The sequence below is a fragment of the Alosa pseudoharengus genome, unplaced genomic scaffold (assembly GCF_046254945.1).
Source record: "Alosa pseudoharengus isolate Yale_2024_CS ecotype anadromous, Long Island Sound unplaced genomic scaffold, YU_APseudo_1.1 YU_APseudo_1.1_scf_5, whole genome shotgun sequence".
In the NCBI taxonomy this organism is placed as follows: domain Eukaryota; kingdom Metazoa; phylum Chordata; class Actinopteri; order Clupeiformes; family Clupeidae; genus Alosa; species Alosa pseudoharengus.
In genome coordinates, this window is record NW_027468837.1 from 26,061,365 (window position 1) to 26,081,150 (window position 19,786).

General features: G+C 44.7%; 1 protein-coding gene across 1 annotated transcript in view; it reads right to left on the bottom strand.

Annotated features, from left to right (window-relative positions):
• Window positions 1–19,786, bottom strand: part of lrp1aa (low density lipoprotein receptor-related protein 1Aa) — a 157,017-nt gene that overhangs the window by 110,703 nt on the left and 26,528 nt on the right. Inside the window, exons 3-5 of the mRNA XM_076267757.1 lie at window positions 10,316–10,453; window positions 2,024–2,131; window positions 26–154 (exon numbers count right to left, since the gene is read on the bottom strand). Of these exons, the coding sequence (XP_076123872.1) occupies window positions 26–154; window positions 2,024–2,131; window positions 10,316–10,453 (375 nt within the window). The remainder of the gene's footprint in view (window positions 1–25; window positions 155–2,023; window positions 2,132–10,315; window positions 10,454–19,786) is intronic.

The window sequence follows — 19,786 nt, forward strand, 5'->3', positions numbered from 1 at the left end:
TGTGTGTGTGTGTGTAGAAGCCTACCGTTCTTGGCCTTGCAGGAGCGGTTGTCGGGCTGCGGTAGGTAGCCCTCCACACAGGAGCAAGTGTAGGAGCCCTCTGTGTTGGTGCAGGTCTGACTGCACGTGCCATACAGGGTGCACTCATCAAAGTCTGACCAACAAGACAAGGGCAAAACACAGAACATCAACAACATCATACAATCAACGGTTTCCAGGACCAATGACAAATACTACTGGCAGAAGGGACTGACTGAGAAAGACACTTTTGTAAAACACACAATTCACTAAATGACAAGTAATATACAAATACATTGTGTATGTACAAGTGTACGTAGTATGCATATTCTAAATATATTATTTTATGACATATACTGTTTTCTGAATATATATATATATATATTTAGAGAGAGCTTGTGCCTTCAATGCAAGAGATTTTCACTTTTCTATTTGTAACAGATGACCTCTATGGTTATGTAACAAGTAACCATAGTATTATTTAAATGTAAAAAGGTTGCTTGTCATTTTAATAAGCAGCACTTCCAGCCACACACTTCCCCAAATGGATGTGTCAGTAAATTAAAAACTTTGTGTGATTCTTGTGTGTTCAACAATGTCCAGTGATGTAACCCTCCATTATTTGTACAACACAAACGAGATAAACGGCAGACTTGATTAGACTTTTTGAGACACATCATTAGGCTCTTGATTATTTCATCTCGCAATTATTTTTGCTGATAGAGGTTTCACCATTGTGCTTTCATGCCATTCTACCTCTCCCTGGGACTTGAAAACACCCAGAAATATCTAGAGTTTTATAAGCGGCTGCTTGCTATTCAGAGACCTTGATGTTTAGAGAGGTCTCTGTACACAGACATTTCTCTCACCTTGAATATATTCTTTCAGCCTTGTGGTGAAACCGTTTGAATCTTTCTGGAATAAGACGAGTGAACACTATTTCCGTGTATTAGAAATGGATTCACCGCCATTTCATGCTAGCTCTACGGGCTGGAGAACTAGCACAGACTCTGCCTCTGGGAACAGACTGACCCCGGGTCCATGACGGGTCACAGCCAGACCCGAGCCGGACCCGAGCCAGGTCGGACTCATCTGTTGTCTGGTTGGTGAAGACTGTGCCGTGGCCCCAAATTCCTCCAAACAAACCCCACAGCATGAGGCTAACGCATCTTCCCATGGTCGCACAGAGGAATGCTTCAACCCCAGACCCCTCCAAAACCCCCCCCCCCCCACCACCACCGATTTCCCATGTGTTTTCCTGGCTGATGGATCTAAGTGCTTGGGTGTGGGTAGGGGGTCGACTGTGACCTGCCCTGCACCACCCCGACACCAAGGCAACAACTAAACCTTTTATCCACAAGGAGAGTCTACGTGTGTGTGTGTGTGTGTGTGTGTGTGTGTGTGTGTGTGTGTGAGTGTGTGAGTGTGTGTGTGTGTGTGTGTGTGTGTGTGTGTGTGTGTGTGTGTGTGTGTGTGTGTGTGTGTGTGTACAACTGCAGGCAGGGGAGCTATCAAGAGATGGGCCTGAACAAATAGTGTAATAGATGGTGCCTTGGCAGACATGCAGGGCACACTCTGACAACAGGAGTTACATCTGTGCCCTTTGTGTGCAAATCCACAGCAACGGAGATATCAACAGTAAGCAGGTGTGTGTGTGTGTGTGTGTGTGTGTGAGAGTGTGTGTGTGTGTGTGTGTGTGTGTGTGTGTGTGTGTCTGTGTTGGATCTCAGTACTGCTCAAAAATACACATGACACACACACACAAAGGCTTGGCATTACTGGCTGACATATTGCGCCTGATCCCTGATGAAGTGGCTCTGATCTGGACTCACCAGCCAGCACAGGTCAGTCAACTAAAGCAAAGACATAAACTGGCTTAAAAAAGTGCCCATATATTTAATGTATAGTGTGTATGAGTGTGTGTGTGTGTGTGTGGGGGGGGGGGGGGGGGTCACAGACATTTATTAATTGTGTGTGTGTGTGTGTGTGTGTGTGTTTGCCATACCTTTGCAGGTCTTTCCATCCTCACTGATCTCATATCCAGCCTTGCAGTAGCACACAGCTCCCGTTCTCGTCATGGCACAGCTGTCTGGACATGCAGTGCAGTTTTGCTCTGTTAGGAGAGATAGGCATCATTAGGGCTAGGTATTATAATGAATGCTTTGTCTGTGTGTGTGTGTGTGTGTGTGTGTGTGTGTGTGTGTGTGTGTGTGTGTGTGTGTGTGTGTGTGTGTGTGTGTGTGTGTGTGTGTGTGTGTGTGTGTGTGTGTGTGTGTGAGTGAGTGAGTGAGTGAGTAAGTGAGTGAGTAAGTGAATGAGTGAGTGAGTCTTAGACACGAGTGATGTTTAAATGAGTGCTGGGCATTAACAGACCATGCTTGTACGTAAACACATCTGTGCAAACGTGTGTGTGTGTGTGTGTGCACATGTGCGCTGGACTCCATCATTAACACACCTTAAGCCTACTTGGCCGTAGGAGGACTTCAGGTCGATTAACCATTTACCAAGACAGACAAAGAATCGATACATGCACCTGCACAAGCCCCGAGGACAACCCTGGGCATGGAAATTCTACTGCTCATCTGGGACTCGATCACTGAGCTCTGCTGTAATTATGGGTCTCTCTGCTCTGCAGGGCCTCAGCTTGCCCTATGAGCCAGAGCTAGGGGCATCGCCTTGGGCATGGAAGAGCAGGAAAGGCCAGGGATTCACATGGGGCCTCCAGGGCTATGTCTCTCAGCAGGCTCTGTATTGGCAATGGGCACTTTAAGCCACCACAATAAAAAGCTAACTGCTGTACAATTCAATGATTAAGGGCCTCCCATTTGGGGACATTGGGATCTCTCTAAAGCCCCTCTCTCACGACATCTATTCATTTATCCATTTCTCTCCAAGAAAGGGAGAACACTATGTTGGTGGTTAAATATTGCTGGCAGTCAGAGACAATTGTGGGATTTTTAAATAGATTGAAAAAGATAGGATTAAAAAATGTGTCTGGCTGTCTGGAGTTATCATCCAACACGGGAAATAAAAGAAGACAAACAAAAAGGAAAAAAAAAAAAACACAAAGTCTAAATGCAACATATAGGCTGCTAGAGTATGTGTGATGTGTGTGGTCCAGTATGTGGGATCCATGTAGCTGTAATGATAATAGCCCGGTGTGCGTGTGTGTGTGTGTGTGTACGTGTGTGTGTGCGTGTTACGTGTGTGTGCGTGTGTGCGTGTGTGTGTACGTGTGTGTGCGTGTGTGTGTACGTGTGTGTGCGTGTGTGTACATGTGTGTGCGTGTGTGTGTGTACGTGTGTGTGCGTGTGTGTGTATTTGCATGTAGAAGGTCTTGGACACACTGTAAACACACAAAGTCTTTCATTGTTAGAACCAGACAGACAAGCCCTGCTAGAAGAAAACTCATACAAGCACGCACACACACACAGAGACTGTATCTTCACACAGTATTGCCAACTTAAGTATCCACACCACCCTCAAACAACCCCATGTGTAACACACACAACACAATCAACATTGGAGTGCACTCATATTTCGATTTAGTCAACAAGCGGGCAAACACACACACACCTTCCAAAAATTGCCGTTATAGTGGTCTAGACAGAAGAGCACTTCAGACAGAGACGCGTTGGCCACATATTGCCCTTGTATGAACAATTATGAAAAATTGATGCCTCCTCCACTGACTGTGCGTGTGTGTGGTGTGTGTGTGTGTGTGTGTGTGTTCACCAGGGAGCCCCAGGGAGCTGAGCTTACAGGTCATCCCGAACAGGACTGAATCAGAGTGACAGAGTGCTCATACAGACACAGACTACCAGACTCAGAGCCAGACTCCTTCAGTTAAACGCATGCTATAAGGTGTGTGTGTGTGTGTGTGTGTGTGTGTGTGTGTGTGTGTGTGTGTGTGTGTGTGTGTGTGTGTGTGTGTGTGTGTGTGTGTGTGTGTGTGTGTGTGTGTGTGTGTGTGTGTGTGTGTGTGTGTGTGTGCGTGCGTGTTACTATATTACTTAAGTGAATGAGAACTGACAATGGCCGCCTTTCTGTTTAAATGTGGTCCATTTCATAAAAGAGAATTGTGTAATTATATTTAATCCTATTCAATGGCTAGATCATCATTCATTCATTCATTCATCATCATCACAGGCACAGAGAAACCTTGGCACAGACTTTTACTGATGGCATTTGTCACCACACAGACATCACTCAGCTCTGTCCACCACTCCCACTATTCACTTGCTGGCTTAACAACATTCTCTCATCACACACACACACACCACACACACACAAACATACAAAGACACAGACACAGACACAGACACAGACACACATACAAACTGGCCACTAAACTTGGATTAAATTTTTGAGCTGACACAAATATGTTATTACTGCTTTTTAGGCAGGGCTTGAATTATCTTTGTGTCTTTAAGGGGGTCTCTCTATCTCATAAAAAGTTGGCACATCCCGTGCATAGCCTAAAGGCGATACAATTAAATAGCCTAGGTGCGAGTGCCGCTTTTGCACAGTATGCGCACGGTAGCCCTATAGGCTATAACTTGACACACGCACACAACTGACAGAGATTTTTCATAAAAAATTGATTCCTTTTAATTAATTTCAACATATTATTGATTGCAATAGTCCATATTTCATTTCAATTTCTCAATACAAAGAAATTTAGTCGGAGTGCCATTCTCAATTTCACAATGTAACTCATTTGAACCAGACCACCGTCTCAGATAGGCTATCTGGAGCCATAGGCAGAGGATAGCTACAGATCAATTCACACAATCATTAAAGTGGTTAGCCCCCAGGGTTGTAGGTAAAATTTCATCACACCTTAAATTCATTGTACAGTAGGTACCCTTTAAGGCCTAGGCTATTTTCAGTGTAGGCCTAATTTTACTACCACAGTAAGGTCATTGTAAGGGCCATCTGTTATACAAGGCTATATAGTTTTCAAGACAGTATAGGCTACCCATATCTGGGAAAGTATATGATGTGATCATGCTTGTAATAATAATATACTATACAAAACACTAAAAGATTTTTATAGTTATTTTTGTAAGGGGTTACTCATGAGTGAAGTGAATTGGAATTATAAAAGCAGATTGAGAAATTACACACTGCCTTTTCTCTCCGCCCTTTCTCTCCTGTAGCATTTGATCAGTGCTTGAAGTTGAACTAGGGTAGTGCTTAAATATACAGTAGCTACTACAAACTACTCAATAATCAAACAATCATCAAACAATATTCAAACCTAAACAATTGCACTCTAGACTAAGCTATGACCCTTTTTAACCAGATAAGTCATATATTAGTTCTTTGAGGCCTAGGCTATTTTCAGTGTAATTTTACTATTAAGCTCTTGAATATGAGCTGGTAACTGACATTTTAAACGAAACGCCCACACACGACTGAACGAGGGGAGGCAGCGCGACCCCATGCGTATGACGTGTCGTGCTAGTGGATCGGTACCATTAAGGGAGCTCGGCTCCCTCTAGCTCCCACGTAATTCGAGCACTGTTTTTAGGTCAAAACAACCCAGTTTATTTTATTTTGAGACCACACCGAAGAGGCCGCTTCTGCTTTTGCATGAATAATTCTGGCTCTCTGATGAAGTTAAACCGGCTGGACATCAGTAATGTTCCTCAAAAAACACCAACTTCTGCACTCTCAGGCAGCTACAGGCTAATCCTAAGGAACTACAGCCTTACACAAAGCCCTGGACTAAGCAGCAATGCACAGGAGAATGCAGACGTGTGCTGCATTAGTCCTGAAGGCCAAGAGAGTGAAAATAGAATTATGGGCCACGAGTGACTGGCTGACTAAGAGAGTCACCGTCTTCCCCTGCTGTCCAATGTCCGACTATGCCTAATTCCTTTGTTGTGACTTTGTGGTGTACCTTAAAGCATCCATGTGTATGTAAGCATTAATCAATCCATTGTTTGGATAATCCCTCTTTGATGTTAGGAATATACACTAAAAAAAATATATATATATTTTCACCCGAGCTGCACCTACTATGGGTTCAGATGTGTGTAGTTGTACATATTTGTGTGTGTGTGTGTGTGTGTGTGTGTGTGTGTGTATGTGTGAATGTTTGTGAGAGACAGAAAGAGAGATTGAGTAAGAGCTTATAATTGCTGGTGAGTTTGATATGTGTGTGAGAAAACATGTTGAGTATGTGTGAGAAAGTGTGTATGTTTGTGCTTGTGTGAGACAGGGTAAATTTATGAGTCTGAAATGTCACACACTCATTAAATATAACTCCGGAGTTAAATGGACAAGCTTTTACTTCTGTTTTAAAGCAACTAACAGTACATGGACTGCTCTGCCATCTGCATGACAGAGACCTGGCTGGATGAGAGCATCCCAAATGCTGCAGTCACATCTCCTGGCTTTAGGCTACACCAAAATAAGAGACCCCTCTCATCCAAACCACAAGCTTGTTCCAACTTCTTACCACTGGAAGACACTACAGACGCTTCTTACCTTCAGCAATCAGACTCCTGGACTCTATGAAACGGATCTGAACTATGTATTTATTTATTTATTTTGGTTTAGTTGTTCTTTCTTTTCTCCTATATTGGATTGAGCTCCCTCTTTCTGTAATAACAATTACCACCAACATTGTTGTGTGAAAATAATGTATATCCTCTCTCATCTTATCTTATCTCTTCTCTCACTCCAGACAGCTGGACTCAATATTAACTTCCCCATCATGACATGGATGCAATCCGGTCCATTATGCACGCTCATCCCATCTCCCTCTTCTGCCCTCCCGTTTCATGCCCTCCTTTGCCAATGGTGCTTTGCTGCCCTGCTGTGACCCAAGAAATAAACAGGATCAAGTGAATGGATGGAGGATCTCTCTCTCTATCTTTCTCTGTGTGTGTTTGTGTGTGTGTGTGTGTGTGTGTGTGTGTGTGTGTGTGTGTGTGTGAGTGTGTTAGTGAGTGTATGTGTTTGCACGGTAGGGGAGACATGCCTTACTGCTGCCTAATGAGGCCAGAATACAGAGGCAGTGACCTGTGAACCTGCTACTAAAACACACACACACACACACACACACACACACACACACACACACACCACACACACACACACGCACACGCACACGCACACGCACACGCACACGCACACGCACACCCACCCACACACGCACACACACGCACACCCACACACACACACGCACACACACGTAACAGAAGGACTATGAGGACATTGGGCTGGCAATCAGTGTAACCGTTGTTTGGTTGTTTTGTGCTGTTGTCTGTGTTGGGAAGTAAAAGCCAGCCTTTGTGTGGGAGACCCGAGACACTAACCGTCGCGCTCTAGTGACGGCCAACCTACAAATCTCTCTCTCTCTCTCTCCCCAACTCTCCCTCTCTTTATCGGTCTCTCCATCTCTCTCTCTACCTCCCTCTATCAGTCTCTCCATCATTCTGTGCCACTGAATCTCTCTCTGTCTCTCTGCACCTCTTTCTGTCTCTCTCCCCCTCTCCTCTTCTGATCCATCTTTTCACACACCCCCATGAACATTCATTAAAAATATTATGCATGCTATCCAGACAATCTTTTCATGCCAGCAATGTAAACAGACGCAGTGCGCCACACAAACAGCTACAAAAACAGATTCCGTCACACTGAAGGTACGCTTTTGCTTTTGTTATGATGTATGTGTTTATTGGCAAGGCCGCCTCTGTGTTTGTCCATAAATGTATCAGTGGTAGATGCGTACACACACTTTTAGTAAAACCTGGGTTGTGTTTGTGAGGTTTTGTGTGTGTGTGTGTGTGTGTGTGTGTGTGTGTGTGTGTGTGTGTGTGTGTGTGTGTGTGTGTGTGTACGGAGTCTCCTTAATCAGAGTTCACATTGTACTCTGTAACAGCCCAAGTCGTTCCGTACAAACAGTTGGCCGAACATGTCATCCCCGAGTTCCAAAATGCTTGCATCACTGGAACCGCTTGTGTAATTCCTAATTTCCGTATTCCCAATCCACCCTCCTCTCGCCCCATCACCACGGAAACAAACACCATCCCCCCTGTTTTGGTCAGCATCACATTTGTCGGGACGACAAACACGTGCCTCAGGAGGAACACCAATACACGTGGGTCGTGGCTACGCAAATAATACAGGACATGATGAGCCTTCCGTGTTTTTACTCGAAAACCTTAATTACAAACACACACACACAAATAAACAAACACACATAATAAACACTCTCTTTCTCTCTCACACACACACACACACACACACACACACACATACATACACACAATACCAATTACTACACGTTTATTTGTCTTCCCTGACTCTCTCACACACACTACTGTGTGCACATGTGATTGCTTAGACATTGGGAGCTAATAAACTATGGGGATGCATCATGCAGCCATAAATAACCAATGCAAATACATATCTGGCTCATAAACACACAAACTTGAGCTAATAAGGGAATCTGGAGTTAATCCCATGCAGCCGGTCGCAAGAACAGATGGGAGAGAGCACACATGTGAGCCTGCATGAATGCAAGCCAGTGTGCATTAAACACGTGCAGGCATGCGCACGCACACAAACACACACACACATATTTCCCCTTTGAAAATCACAGGAGAGTAAGAAGGTTAGATGGTAATGAATGTAGAAAGCTGTGGGGGACTCTGCTGTTTATACTATCCCTAAAGGGCCACACACACACACACACACAGCCTTAAAACTCCAATTAAGGCCTGATAAGGTGCTGAACATATGTGGTGGCAGGGTGAGTGATGGAGTAATTGCCTCTCTCTGTCCGCTGTGAGAAACAACAGAAGACAATGAAGAGGGATGATGGAGCGATGTGACTAATTAAAAAGATGGGGGAGGCGCTTGGCACAGACAGAGAGCAAGAGGAACAGTGAGGAACAGAGTGTGTGTGAGAGAGGAAGAGAGAGAGAGAGAGAGAGAGAGAGGGAGAGAGAGTAAAACCCTACAACATGGCGTTTGGTCAGATGGTTGATTACTTCATGCACAAGCTGGGGATACCAGACATGGCAGCAAATAATGGCCGGGTAGTCAGTATGTCAACATACAAAAATGTGTGGTGTTTTACATACATACAGTAAATGTGTCATTGGAAGCTTCTAACAGTTTATAGTGCTACTATATATGATGCCATAGAAAAATCTCAACAGGACTTATGTTATGCCTAATTCCTTTGTTCTGACTTCTGTACCTTAAAGCATCCATGTGCATGTAAGCATTAATTAATCCATTGTTTGGATAATCCCTCTTTGATGTTAAGAATATACACAAAAAAAAATATTTTCACCCGAGCTGCACCTATTATGGGTTCAGATGTGTGTAGTTGTATATGTGTGTGTGCGTGTGTGTGCGTGTATGTGTTTGTGTGAATGTTTGTGAGAGGCAGAAAGAGAGATTGAGTAAGAGCTTATAATTGCTGGTGAGTTTGATATGTGTGTGAGAAAACATGTTGAGTATGTGTGAGGAAGTGTGTATGTTTGTGCTTGTGTGAGACAGGGTAAATATATGAGTCTGAAATGTCACACACTCATTAAATAGACTAAAAGAGAGGGGAGTAATGAGAGCTTAGGCCTTAGTCAGAGATCAGAGACAGTGTGTGTGTGTGTGTGTCTGTGTGTGTGTGTGTGTGTGTGTGTGTGTGTGTGTGTGTGTGTGTGTGTGTGTGTGTGTCTGTGTGTGTGTGTGTGAATGTGTGTTTGTACTTGTGTGTGTGTGTCCATGAGAGTGACTCAGGTTCCTCACCTCAGAGACACCACCTTCTTCCAATAAACAGATGTGAAGTTTAAACACACACACAGGCACACACGCACGCGTGTCAAAACACTCATATACACACACATACACACACTATGAATCACCAGTCTCAGGGCTCACAAACAAGTAGGGTGTGAGGGGTGTGTCTGAGATGTGGTTTCTGATGGCTGCATCAAAGGCTGTTAAACTTTCCCTCTCTATTTCTCTGTCTTTCTTTCTTTCTCCCTCTCTCTCTTTCTCTCCCTCAGAAGACACTCACACAAACACAACGTCACTCACACACACACACACACACACACACACCTCCTACCAAATCTCACACATAGAGGGCCTAGTCTTCTCTCTCTCCCTCTTCCTGACACTCCTCTTCTTTCTCAGCTGTGATGCAGAAGAGCTACAGTGACGCTGCTGTGTGGAGAATGTGTGTGTGTGTGTGTATGTGTGTGTGTGTGTGTGTGTGTGTGTGTGTGTGTGTGTGTGTGTGTGTGTGTGTGTGTGTGTGTGTGTGTACCTCTGCAGTGTGGTCCCTCGTCTCCTCCATCAGTGCAGTCTGGGACGCCATTACACAGTTTGCTCATGTGAATGCACACCTCCGTCCCTTGGCACTGGTACTCATTGGGGGGACACTTGGACACCCGGATGTGGGGACCTGCAGGAGACAAAGGTAAACATCTTCAAATATCATACCTGATATATCTAATGAAAACTCATATTATAATACACTGAAGAGAGCATAATGTACTTTATATGCATTATGCATAGTAATTCTTTCATTTTAATTAGTTCCAATACATGAATTTAAATTACTCAGTACATCTAACATGTTACAAAATACTTAAGGGAATATGACTATTCTTAATGCTAATTGGTGCTAAATTCACTCCAAAATACTGGGGTAATTTCTGCTATGACTGTTGCCCCAAATGCATTGGTGGAGCTGAGAATCAAACACCCCCTAGTGAAAAGTCATTGCTACTATAGGGGGAAACCATAGCAACCAACGTCTTCAGGACAACATAGGGAAGGGGGAAGTGAAGGACTGTGTCAGCAACACACACACACACACACACACACACACACACACACACACACACACACACACACACACACACACACACACACACACACACACACAGAAGTCCTGTGAAGCATTAACATTGCTAGTGTGATTAGCATGGCCCTAACAAGTCCCAATGAAAGTCCACAGCCCCAGCAGCAATCAGGCGATTAGCCGCTGGTCAGATTTGCCACGCCCAGAGACTCCAGAGCCCTGATTATACACAGAGAGGGAGAGAGAGGAAGAGAGAGAGAGTAAGAGAGAGAATGAGTATCTGCATGTGCCGAACCAGTAACGTCACCCACGACTGGCCAAGATGTTTGCCTTCAACTAAATCAGCACAAGAAGAAGCATCAGCAGAAGTCTGCAGGATAATGCCTGAAACCTGCTGGTGCAGAACGCCAAATCTGCCATGTTCTGTGACCACCATTGCACCATTAAGGGCTTCAGATCTTTTCATTTTCACAGCAAACCTTGTTCTTCTAGCATAAAGAAGATGTGAAGGAGTGTGGGCTAATGCAGATGTAAAGCTTTCAACTGTGATCAGGATTTGAAGGCATCTCAGAAATGATAAATGTAATGCTTAATCAAATCAACAACAAAAGAGCTGCTGCTACATTTCCACAGAAGGAACACAACAGCATTTATATTGTGCAATATGACATTCTGAGCAGTAACAATGGCTCATCTCACCCCTTTAGCCACATCAACTTTTCAAAATCTATAATTCAGAGAATACCTGAGGTTACGCAAGCTAATTATAGAAAATAAGGGAGCATTTCAGGCTAAATGAAAGCTAAATATAACGTAGGCTACTAACTTATGCAGACACAATAAATAGTGATGTCCAGAAACATTGTAGAAAGGGAAACGACCCCCAGCCGTCCACTAACACCACCTCTACCCAACCCTAACCTCCTTCTAAGATAGGCTACAGCAGAGGGCTTATAGGATCAAAAGAAATTGGTTTGTGGAATGACTGCCAGGGAGCCTAAATAAATCTAAATGATGCAGCAGCAGCAGCAGCAATGGCACCCTCCCCAACTGTGCAATAATATCTCTTGACATCACTCAACCCTCTCACCCAAATCACTTCTTCTATTGCCAAATTGTTTTAGTGGTTACACTTCCTGTAATGTGAATGTCACCTCTGGCCTACCAGCAGCTGTCTGAGACTGTTTATGATCATCTTCACCACACCGATACTTAAATTATGACACCACTGTAATTTAGGGTATTGTTAACAATATGCTGTTAAGCTCTAATGTTGGTTTGGTCACACTCTTGTCATGAAATCACTGTTTACTTGCAAGGTGTGCAGCTTGTTTCCATGGGCCTTGACTTCTCTCTCCCTCAAACTGGAACAACACTGTGGGTAACATAGCATCCGGTGTTGCTGCTTTGAGTCATCCCAGACTTGGTATATTTGCAAGTCTGTCGCTCTGATTGGGGAATTACGCAATGGTGGGCAAAAAATAAATTTTAATTGAAAAGAAAAATAACATCCTGTTATTTTCCTGTTCAGGAAAGATGCTCCTGCATAGAAAATCAGTGAAATTAAGGGAGGCCATGGGAACTGAGGACACTAGCTAGTCTTAATGGCAGAGCTAGCCAACAGTTAATTAGTCTTTTTTATCTCCAAGTCAATATTAAACAAGCAAATGGGGGATACACTTTGTACTGGGCTTATTGTAAGATGTTTTCTCTGTATGGTTATGTAACAAAACAGGCTGGGGAAATGTAGACAGTCCAGTGAGAAAAAAGGAAAATAAATCAGTGCACATTTCAAATAAATGGGCCGGAAAAGGAAAAAGGAAAAGCTTTACCTGAATGTGTAGAGTGTTAGTGCTATAAATAATACAAAATGTGTTTTTATGTTAGCGTGAGAGAACAGCTGAGAACACGCCATGTCCTGAGCGCTGAAGTGCTCTCTGACTCTCGACTCTCGTGTTTCTTACGTGTCACTGCTGGGATCTGAATGTGACTCATCGGATGAAAAAGTGCATGAAAAAAAGTCAGTGTCTGGAAGGTCCATATCTCCCAGCAGCCTACGCAGAAGTCCAAACTGTTAGTGTTGGCCGCACCTCTCTCTGTCTCTCTCTCTTCTCTCTTCTCTCCCTCCATTGTGCTCTGGTTGCTTTTCTAACATCTGCTGACCCATTTTTTTTTTTTTTTAAAGTCATAAAGAAGTGAGGGTGAAAGAGAGGGGAGGGAGGAAGGGAGAAAGAAAGAGAGAAAGAATAATGGAGAAGAAACAGGTACAGGATGCAAATATATAAAATATATAAAAAGTGTCACAGAGAGAAAGAGAGCAACCTTCAAATAAAGTTCAGGAAAGCAGCACTGGCATAGGCAGACGGAAAAAGCCAGAGAGAAAGAGAGTGAGAGAAAGAGAAAGAGAGAACGAGAGTGAGAGAGAGGAGGGGAGGGGAGGGGGGAATCACCCCATGCACAGGAAGGAGTGCGCTCTCCATTGAGCTCTATTCTTGCACTGGCTTGGCCTAGCTTCAGTGAAAAACGCACTGATAATGTGAATCAGACAGGGCCTTTTAAAACTCAACGGAGGGGTGTCCGGCGCCAGAAACCTGCTCATTCAGCCCAGAGCGCCTCCATGCACACGAAGCAGGCCCTGCGACCCAGATCTGGAAATGACACTCTGCTTTTCCTCTGGGGGGCAGTTTGAACTGAGCTTGAAGTCTACACAAACTGCAGAGGGCCAGTGTACCATTGCAGTATGGAGCATGTCCTAGAGAATAGGATGGTTCAAATATAATCAGGTTGTTGTTGATCACAGTTCAGGTATTACTGTGATCAACATATATGAAACTTTTTACTAGATACATGTCCAGTATATCGGTATTACTGTAGAAGAGTTCAGCATTTCCTAGTAGTAAATAACAGGGGAAGGAACAAGTTCATGCTTCCTTGGTTGGTTATTATAGGGATAGAGACATTAAGAATATTAGCATTCTTTTGTCTTGTCCAGCTTATTGGTTGTGTGGTGCCTTACGTATTTCATGTCAAATATATAAAAGAAACAGAACACTACAAGACATTAAGCTGTTCAAACACGTGTCACATTTCCATCGCCCAAACTGGAGCACATAAGACATGACTGTTTACAAAAACTGGGGCCAACATGTTCCATCATTGCACAGACTGACGTACTTCGGCACGAGTTCGCACTGCCTGTATGAAAGCCTCCAAATAGCCTTTGGAATGGCCTGTGGTCGGGTTAGCACCGGTGTGCTTTGAGTCCTTAAGCCGCTTGATGTAATATGTGATCACATGCGATATAAGGGCTGCAAGGAGAGGATAAGTCCCGAAGAGGAGCCTTTGTTTGGGGGCACGGCGATCGGCCTGCGGACCTGCTGGCGCATGGAGCTCCTGGCTGTAAGACACGTCACATGGCGAACGTGACACAGGGCACTTATGACGAAGCTGCATGCCATTCACTCAGAGGGAGAGTAGGAAAGAAAGAGTGAGGGATTGAGGGAAAAAGAGAGAGGGAGAGAGACTAAGAAAGAGCGAGAGAGCATAAAGGAGAGAGAAAAAGAGACAGTTCATTGATGTGGTATCTTTCTGTTGCTGCTGCTACAAACAGGTGCTTCTGATTTCCTGTGGGATTTCAGAAGTGCGCATTTATTTCAATGATTCGTCCTGTAAGCCAGAGATCGAACAGACAGGTTAAACACTGGAAAATGTCTAATAAGAACCTTCGCTCCAACAGTTTACGAACAATGGGAATGACTAATCGCTAATAATGGATAATGTCACTCACAGAACACATGACTCCAGGTCAAAGGTCAAGCTCTTTTAGTAATGGCAACTGCCACTCAGGATGGCATTCCAATTTTTCATACAAAAGATAACAGATTATGACACGAGGAATCAATAAAGAGCTATGGTAGCGGAAAATGATGCTGATAACAATAACTTCTGCTGCAGCTCTCAACTGAAAACATTACCAACTGTTGGCTATGGCCTTGTGGAACTGCCAACTTCAAAGGATGAGTAGCCCTGACACATTTTTGATTTTTTTCATTTGCATTACTAGATGCGTGGTTGAGACAAAGCATTGTGGCTGCGAGGGATCTGTCAGAACCTCAGAACAATACCTTTCCCAGGTGACTCCTGGGTGCCTCATCTGAGCCATGATGACTGCACAATCAAAACACGCCTGGGATAACAATCTACTGGCACTTAAAGTGGTTTCATGAAATACGGGTCTCCCCGTGTTGCTACCTACCCTGACCAGGGTAATTTGGAAGAGCTTTTTTAAAAGTACATAAATGACAGAAAGAAAAGAAATGTTCCAGGAGCTGACACCTCAAATGAATGCTCTCTAATGCCTTCCTTTTTTTTCTGAAGGCAAACGGCTGTCTGCTGTCAGTGGACTCAGTGCTAAGACGCCCACGGGCTAAGTCGACATGTTTTTAGATTAGCGTAGCGTAGCGCTGTGCTGCACCAAGGCCCAGCCAATCCTCCTCTTCCTCCCCCTCTCATTCTTGTTGTAAACCTGCACCACAGCTCTGCCAAAAGCCTACTAACTGAAATCGGCTCCAACAGAACTCGCACTAAAGTGGGCACGGTACTGCAGTAATGTGCACAGACACGATAAGCACAAAAAAAAAAAAGAGTCTTAAAAAAAGCACATGGGAGGGGGAAGGAAAAGGGGCTCGGTTGCTACTTTCTGAGCTACATTAGATTTGCGATACAGAGCCAAAATGTCACCTGACTGACAACGGATGCTGTTAGCCAGCATAGACTCCCATTCCGGCTACCCTCATAGGCTAAAAAAAAAAAAAAGTCATGCGGGTCGAACATCTGCAATGTGTGTGGCAGGGGTCTGCCGTAGGCCTACTTCCCAAGCAAAGCAGAGACCTCACCCTGTGAGGGTCACAGGCCGAGCACGAAGCCCGGCATCTGCTTCGTATCGCCATCTATAACCCCTGCCCCTCGCCGATGCTCTATTAACTTTTCCAGCCATGGTTCTCATGCAAGCTGTTACACAACCATGCACAAAGTCCAAACAAGACACTCAAAACCGGGAAACAATGAGAAGCAGCACTTGTGTCATCGCCGTTAGCATTAAGGCTGAAGACATTAAGGGGCAACATGTCCTCTAAGGCTGATTGGGGCTATTACTCTCAAGGCCACATCTCAACCGCTCACTACACAAACACATTCCAGACGGAGATGTTACTTATTTGCTTTCCTTACTGCTTGGCATCTTACCGCCTCTCCAGACAAACGTACCACACCACTGATGTAAAAATTAGATTTTTTCTGTGGATAATTGCTTTTTTGTCATTCGTTTTCTTAATACCTCCATTATACCAGACTCAACCCCAGCATGACTGAATCAGTTTAACAAGCTAATAACTATCCAAGACATTCCAAGAGGTTTCTGTGGGATTGGCGAGTCGCTTCTATTCAGAGGAAAACAATTTCACCTGCCTAACGTCCACCGCACCACTCAGGCACGGCACGCCATGGCCTGTGAGCCCTCACTCAGACATTACTCATGCACTGCTATACCGGCACAACCAGATACAAAAACACACTGAACACCAACACATTAAAAAGGTAATTTTCCATGGCCACGTTTTCAAGGTCCGTCTCGTCCACAGCACACCAAGCTCTGCTTGTGTCTGTTAGCCTGACTCTTCCCAGTGTGTGTGTGTGTGTATGTGTATGTGTATGTACCGTAGCATTTCAGCAGCAGCAGCAGCAAAGACCCACCTCATTGCCGTCTTAGCCAAGGCATACAGTTCCAGACACAGGCGGCTGTGAGAGGCTGTCCCTGGACTTAATCCTTGGCCATGCTTTAGCCTGGAGCTAGCATGGATATGGCCCAGGTCCGGCCCATGGATTTGATGGGGGTCTGGCCCACATCTGGGCCTAATCTGGCATGGATCTGTTCCACGTCAATGCCCAAGTACATCCCAGCATGTGCTGCTGTCTGGGATGTGACACTGACTTCCTTCACCCCCCCCCGGGCATGCCAGGGTGGTATTTAGGCAGCTGGCAGAGACGGGCACAGCAGGGGGGCACTGAAATCCACCTCTCAAATCCCACCTAAGGCGCCTCAGCTGGAGTACACAGACATCTTTTTCCCGGGTATGAAATGGCACCACACACACACACACACACACACACACACACACACACACACACAGAGACACTCAAAGAGGATACGAGGGATTGCAACCATTTCAAGATCTACGTAAATGTGCAAATATGTGTGCGATATGTGTGCACATGGGTGTGTTGACAAGAAGTGTGAGTGTTCAAACTGTGCATTACCTCTAACATTTCCAAGTCTTAACAAAACTTAGAGATGAAATCTACTCTGATCTAAGTAGACATAACAACATGCCCACTATGTAACACTAACTACACTACATGTCTCATGGAAAGCAATGGAGCTACAATTCTCCAGCTCTGACGGTGAGGAGAAATATGTGCTACTTAAGGAAAGGGCCAGGATACACACACACACACACACACACACACGTGTACACACACACACACACACACACACCATTCCACTGGCAATGTGGCACTAGTATTACCTCCCATCCATTTCATAGTGTAACTAGAACAAGGGTGTGTTGTCTCTCTAAACACTATATACTCACACACCCATGCATGTGTACACGCAAGCACGCACGCACACACACACACACACGCACGGGACATTTGTGTAGCACTTGAAGTGGTTGTAACCCATCTTCTCATATTCATTGAGTGTTGAAGGCACACGGAGTATGTTTGGACTATCCTCTCATTATCGCCGAGTCAAAACACAAAGCACATAAACACAACAAACACACAGAAGAGGCGATGGAGCAAATTTGGAGGTCCTTACTTTCTATGCAAACATCCTCCTTCAACAGTCTTTCTCCCTCTCATTTTGTAGGCATGGAGTTGACTAGGCTTTTTTTATATATTATTATATTTATAAAAATATTTCATTTTAGTATTATCATAACTATGTATACAACAAATAAATATCTTGAATCCTTTTCCCTCTTTCTTTCTCAATCTCTCTCTTACACACACAGACACACACACACGGACACGGACACGGACACGGACACACACACACACACACACACACATAAACCTTTCTTGTGTGTTGGCTAGCTCACCAGCACCGGCTGCATCAATAACTAATCCACTGAATGCCTGTAATGGCTTGTCATTTGGCACAAATATTTCCACTGAACCAAAAATGAGTCATTCAAACTAATGACACGATGGAAAGAAATTAACGCTACTCCATAAAATAACACAAAACTAAATAATAGCTGTTCCTCACTGTGGAACAAATCTCAGAGTCATTACCAACCGAGTTCAATGCATGTTCTTTGAATTGTAAAGAAAAGGCACAATACCCAAGTGTCATGGTGTCTGCACCCTACATTTCGCAAGAGCACAGCCTGTGCCATTTTGGTGTCCGGGACTGACCGGGCACTGGCCATTCCCATCGTTAGTATTCCTTTGTGTGACTTCACGGGCAACCTTCGGAGCATAATAAAAGCCTTGGCATTCTTTTATATAAAATTATGCAAAACTAAGAAACTTGGAAGGGAAGAGGACAAAAAAAAAAACCCATAATAATCATACATTCACAAAAACCTCTGAACAGGCATCCCAATCTGTTCAAAGGAGAGTGCTAATTAACACTTACAGTATAAAACTGAGATATGCAAATGATGCCTTGTGAAGGAAAGTGGAGCGAGGATAGAGGGATGGAGATGGTGAGAGAGTGGGAGAGAGAAAGACGAGGGGGGGGGGAGGGGTGTAAAAGCAGAAGCTCAGAGCTGAGGTGGTCTTCACTTTGTACCGGGAGAACACCACCATCAATCTGTAAAATTATGGCTTCCCCACCACACGGACACAGACACATTTGTTTGCCTTGCCACCTCACACACAGATGAAAAGGGTAGCTTGTGGTGGATGTCTGTGTGTGAGTGTGTGTGTGTGTGTCCCAATAATCCGTCATTTCTATCACTGCAAAAAAAAGGGGGAAAAAACTGAACGCATGCAAAAACACATTCTTTTTCAATCACCAACATTGCTTCTCTGCTCGACAAAAATCAAGCAGTCACCACAGCCTGAGGGTGTCTAGGATCCTCACATAACCCTCTGTCCCCTTAAGACAGCCCCAGCCCCCAGCCCACCCCCTCTGTTACCGGCTCGACTACCCTCTTGCCCCGTCCCCACTGAAGGCCCCCTTAGAGATTACATAATGCAGGGTGGATTTGAAACCCCCGACACGCTTCCCTCTGGCTGTGTGCTGCCCAGCACCCAGGGGCCCAGTGCCAGCCTGTGACTCCATCCGCCCCACCTTCCCCCGCTGACCCCCACCACCACCACCACCACCACCCCCCGGCCCCCTGTCATATCTAATGAATACGTTCCACTGGTCATGGCCTCTCAGTCTTAAGTCGCCCAAGCCTTTATGTCTCAGTAAAGGTGTGTGTGTGTGTGTGTGTGTGTGTGTGTGAAAGAGTAAGAGGGATGGAGGGAGGGAGGGAAAGAGGGAGGGAGAGAAAGAATACATGAATGAGAAAGAAAGTCTGAAAATATATGTGTGAGAGCGTATGTGAGAAGAGGCCTCCAAAAGGTGACATACAGACACACACACACACACACACATAATCCCACAAAGGTAATGACAGGCTAGGCAGAGCTTTAAATGGGCTGTTTTGCCCCTGATCAACCTGGCTCAGTTTCATGAAGTCTCCTCTGCTTCCTGTGTTAAGACACTGAGCTCAGTGACAACGTGGGAGACTCCAGGTGAGGCCATGTGGAAAAATTAGTGTGTGTGTGTGTGTGTACAGTGTGTGTGTGTGTGTGTGTGTGTGTGTGTGTACAGTGTGTGTGTACAGTGTGTGTGTGTAAATGAGAGAG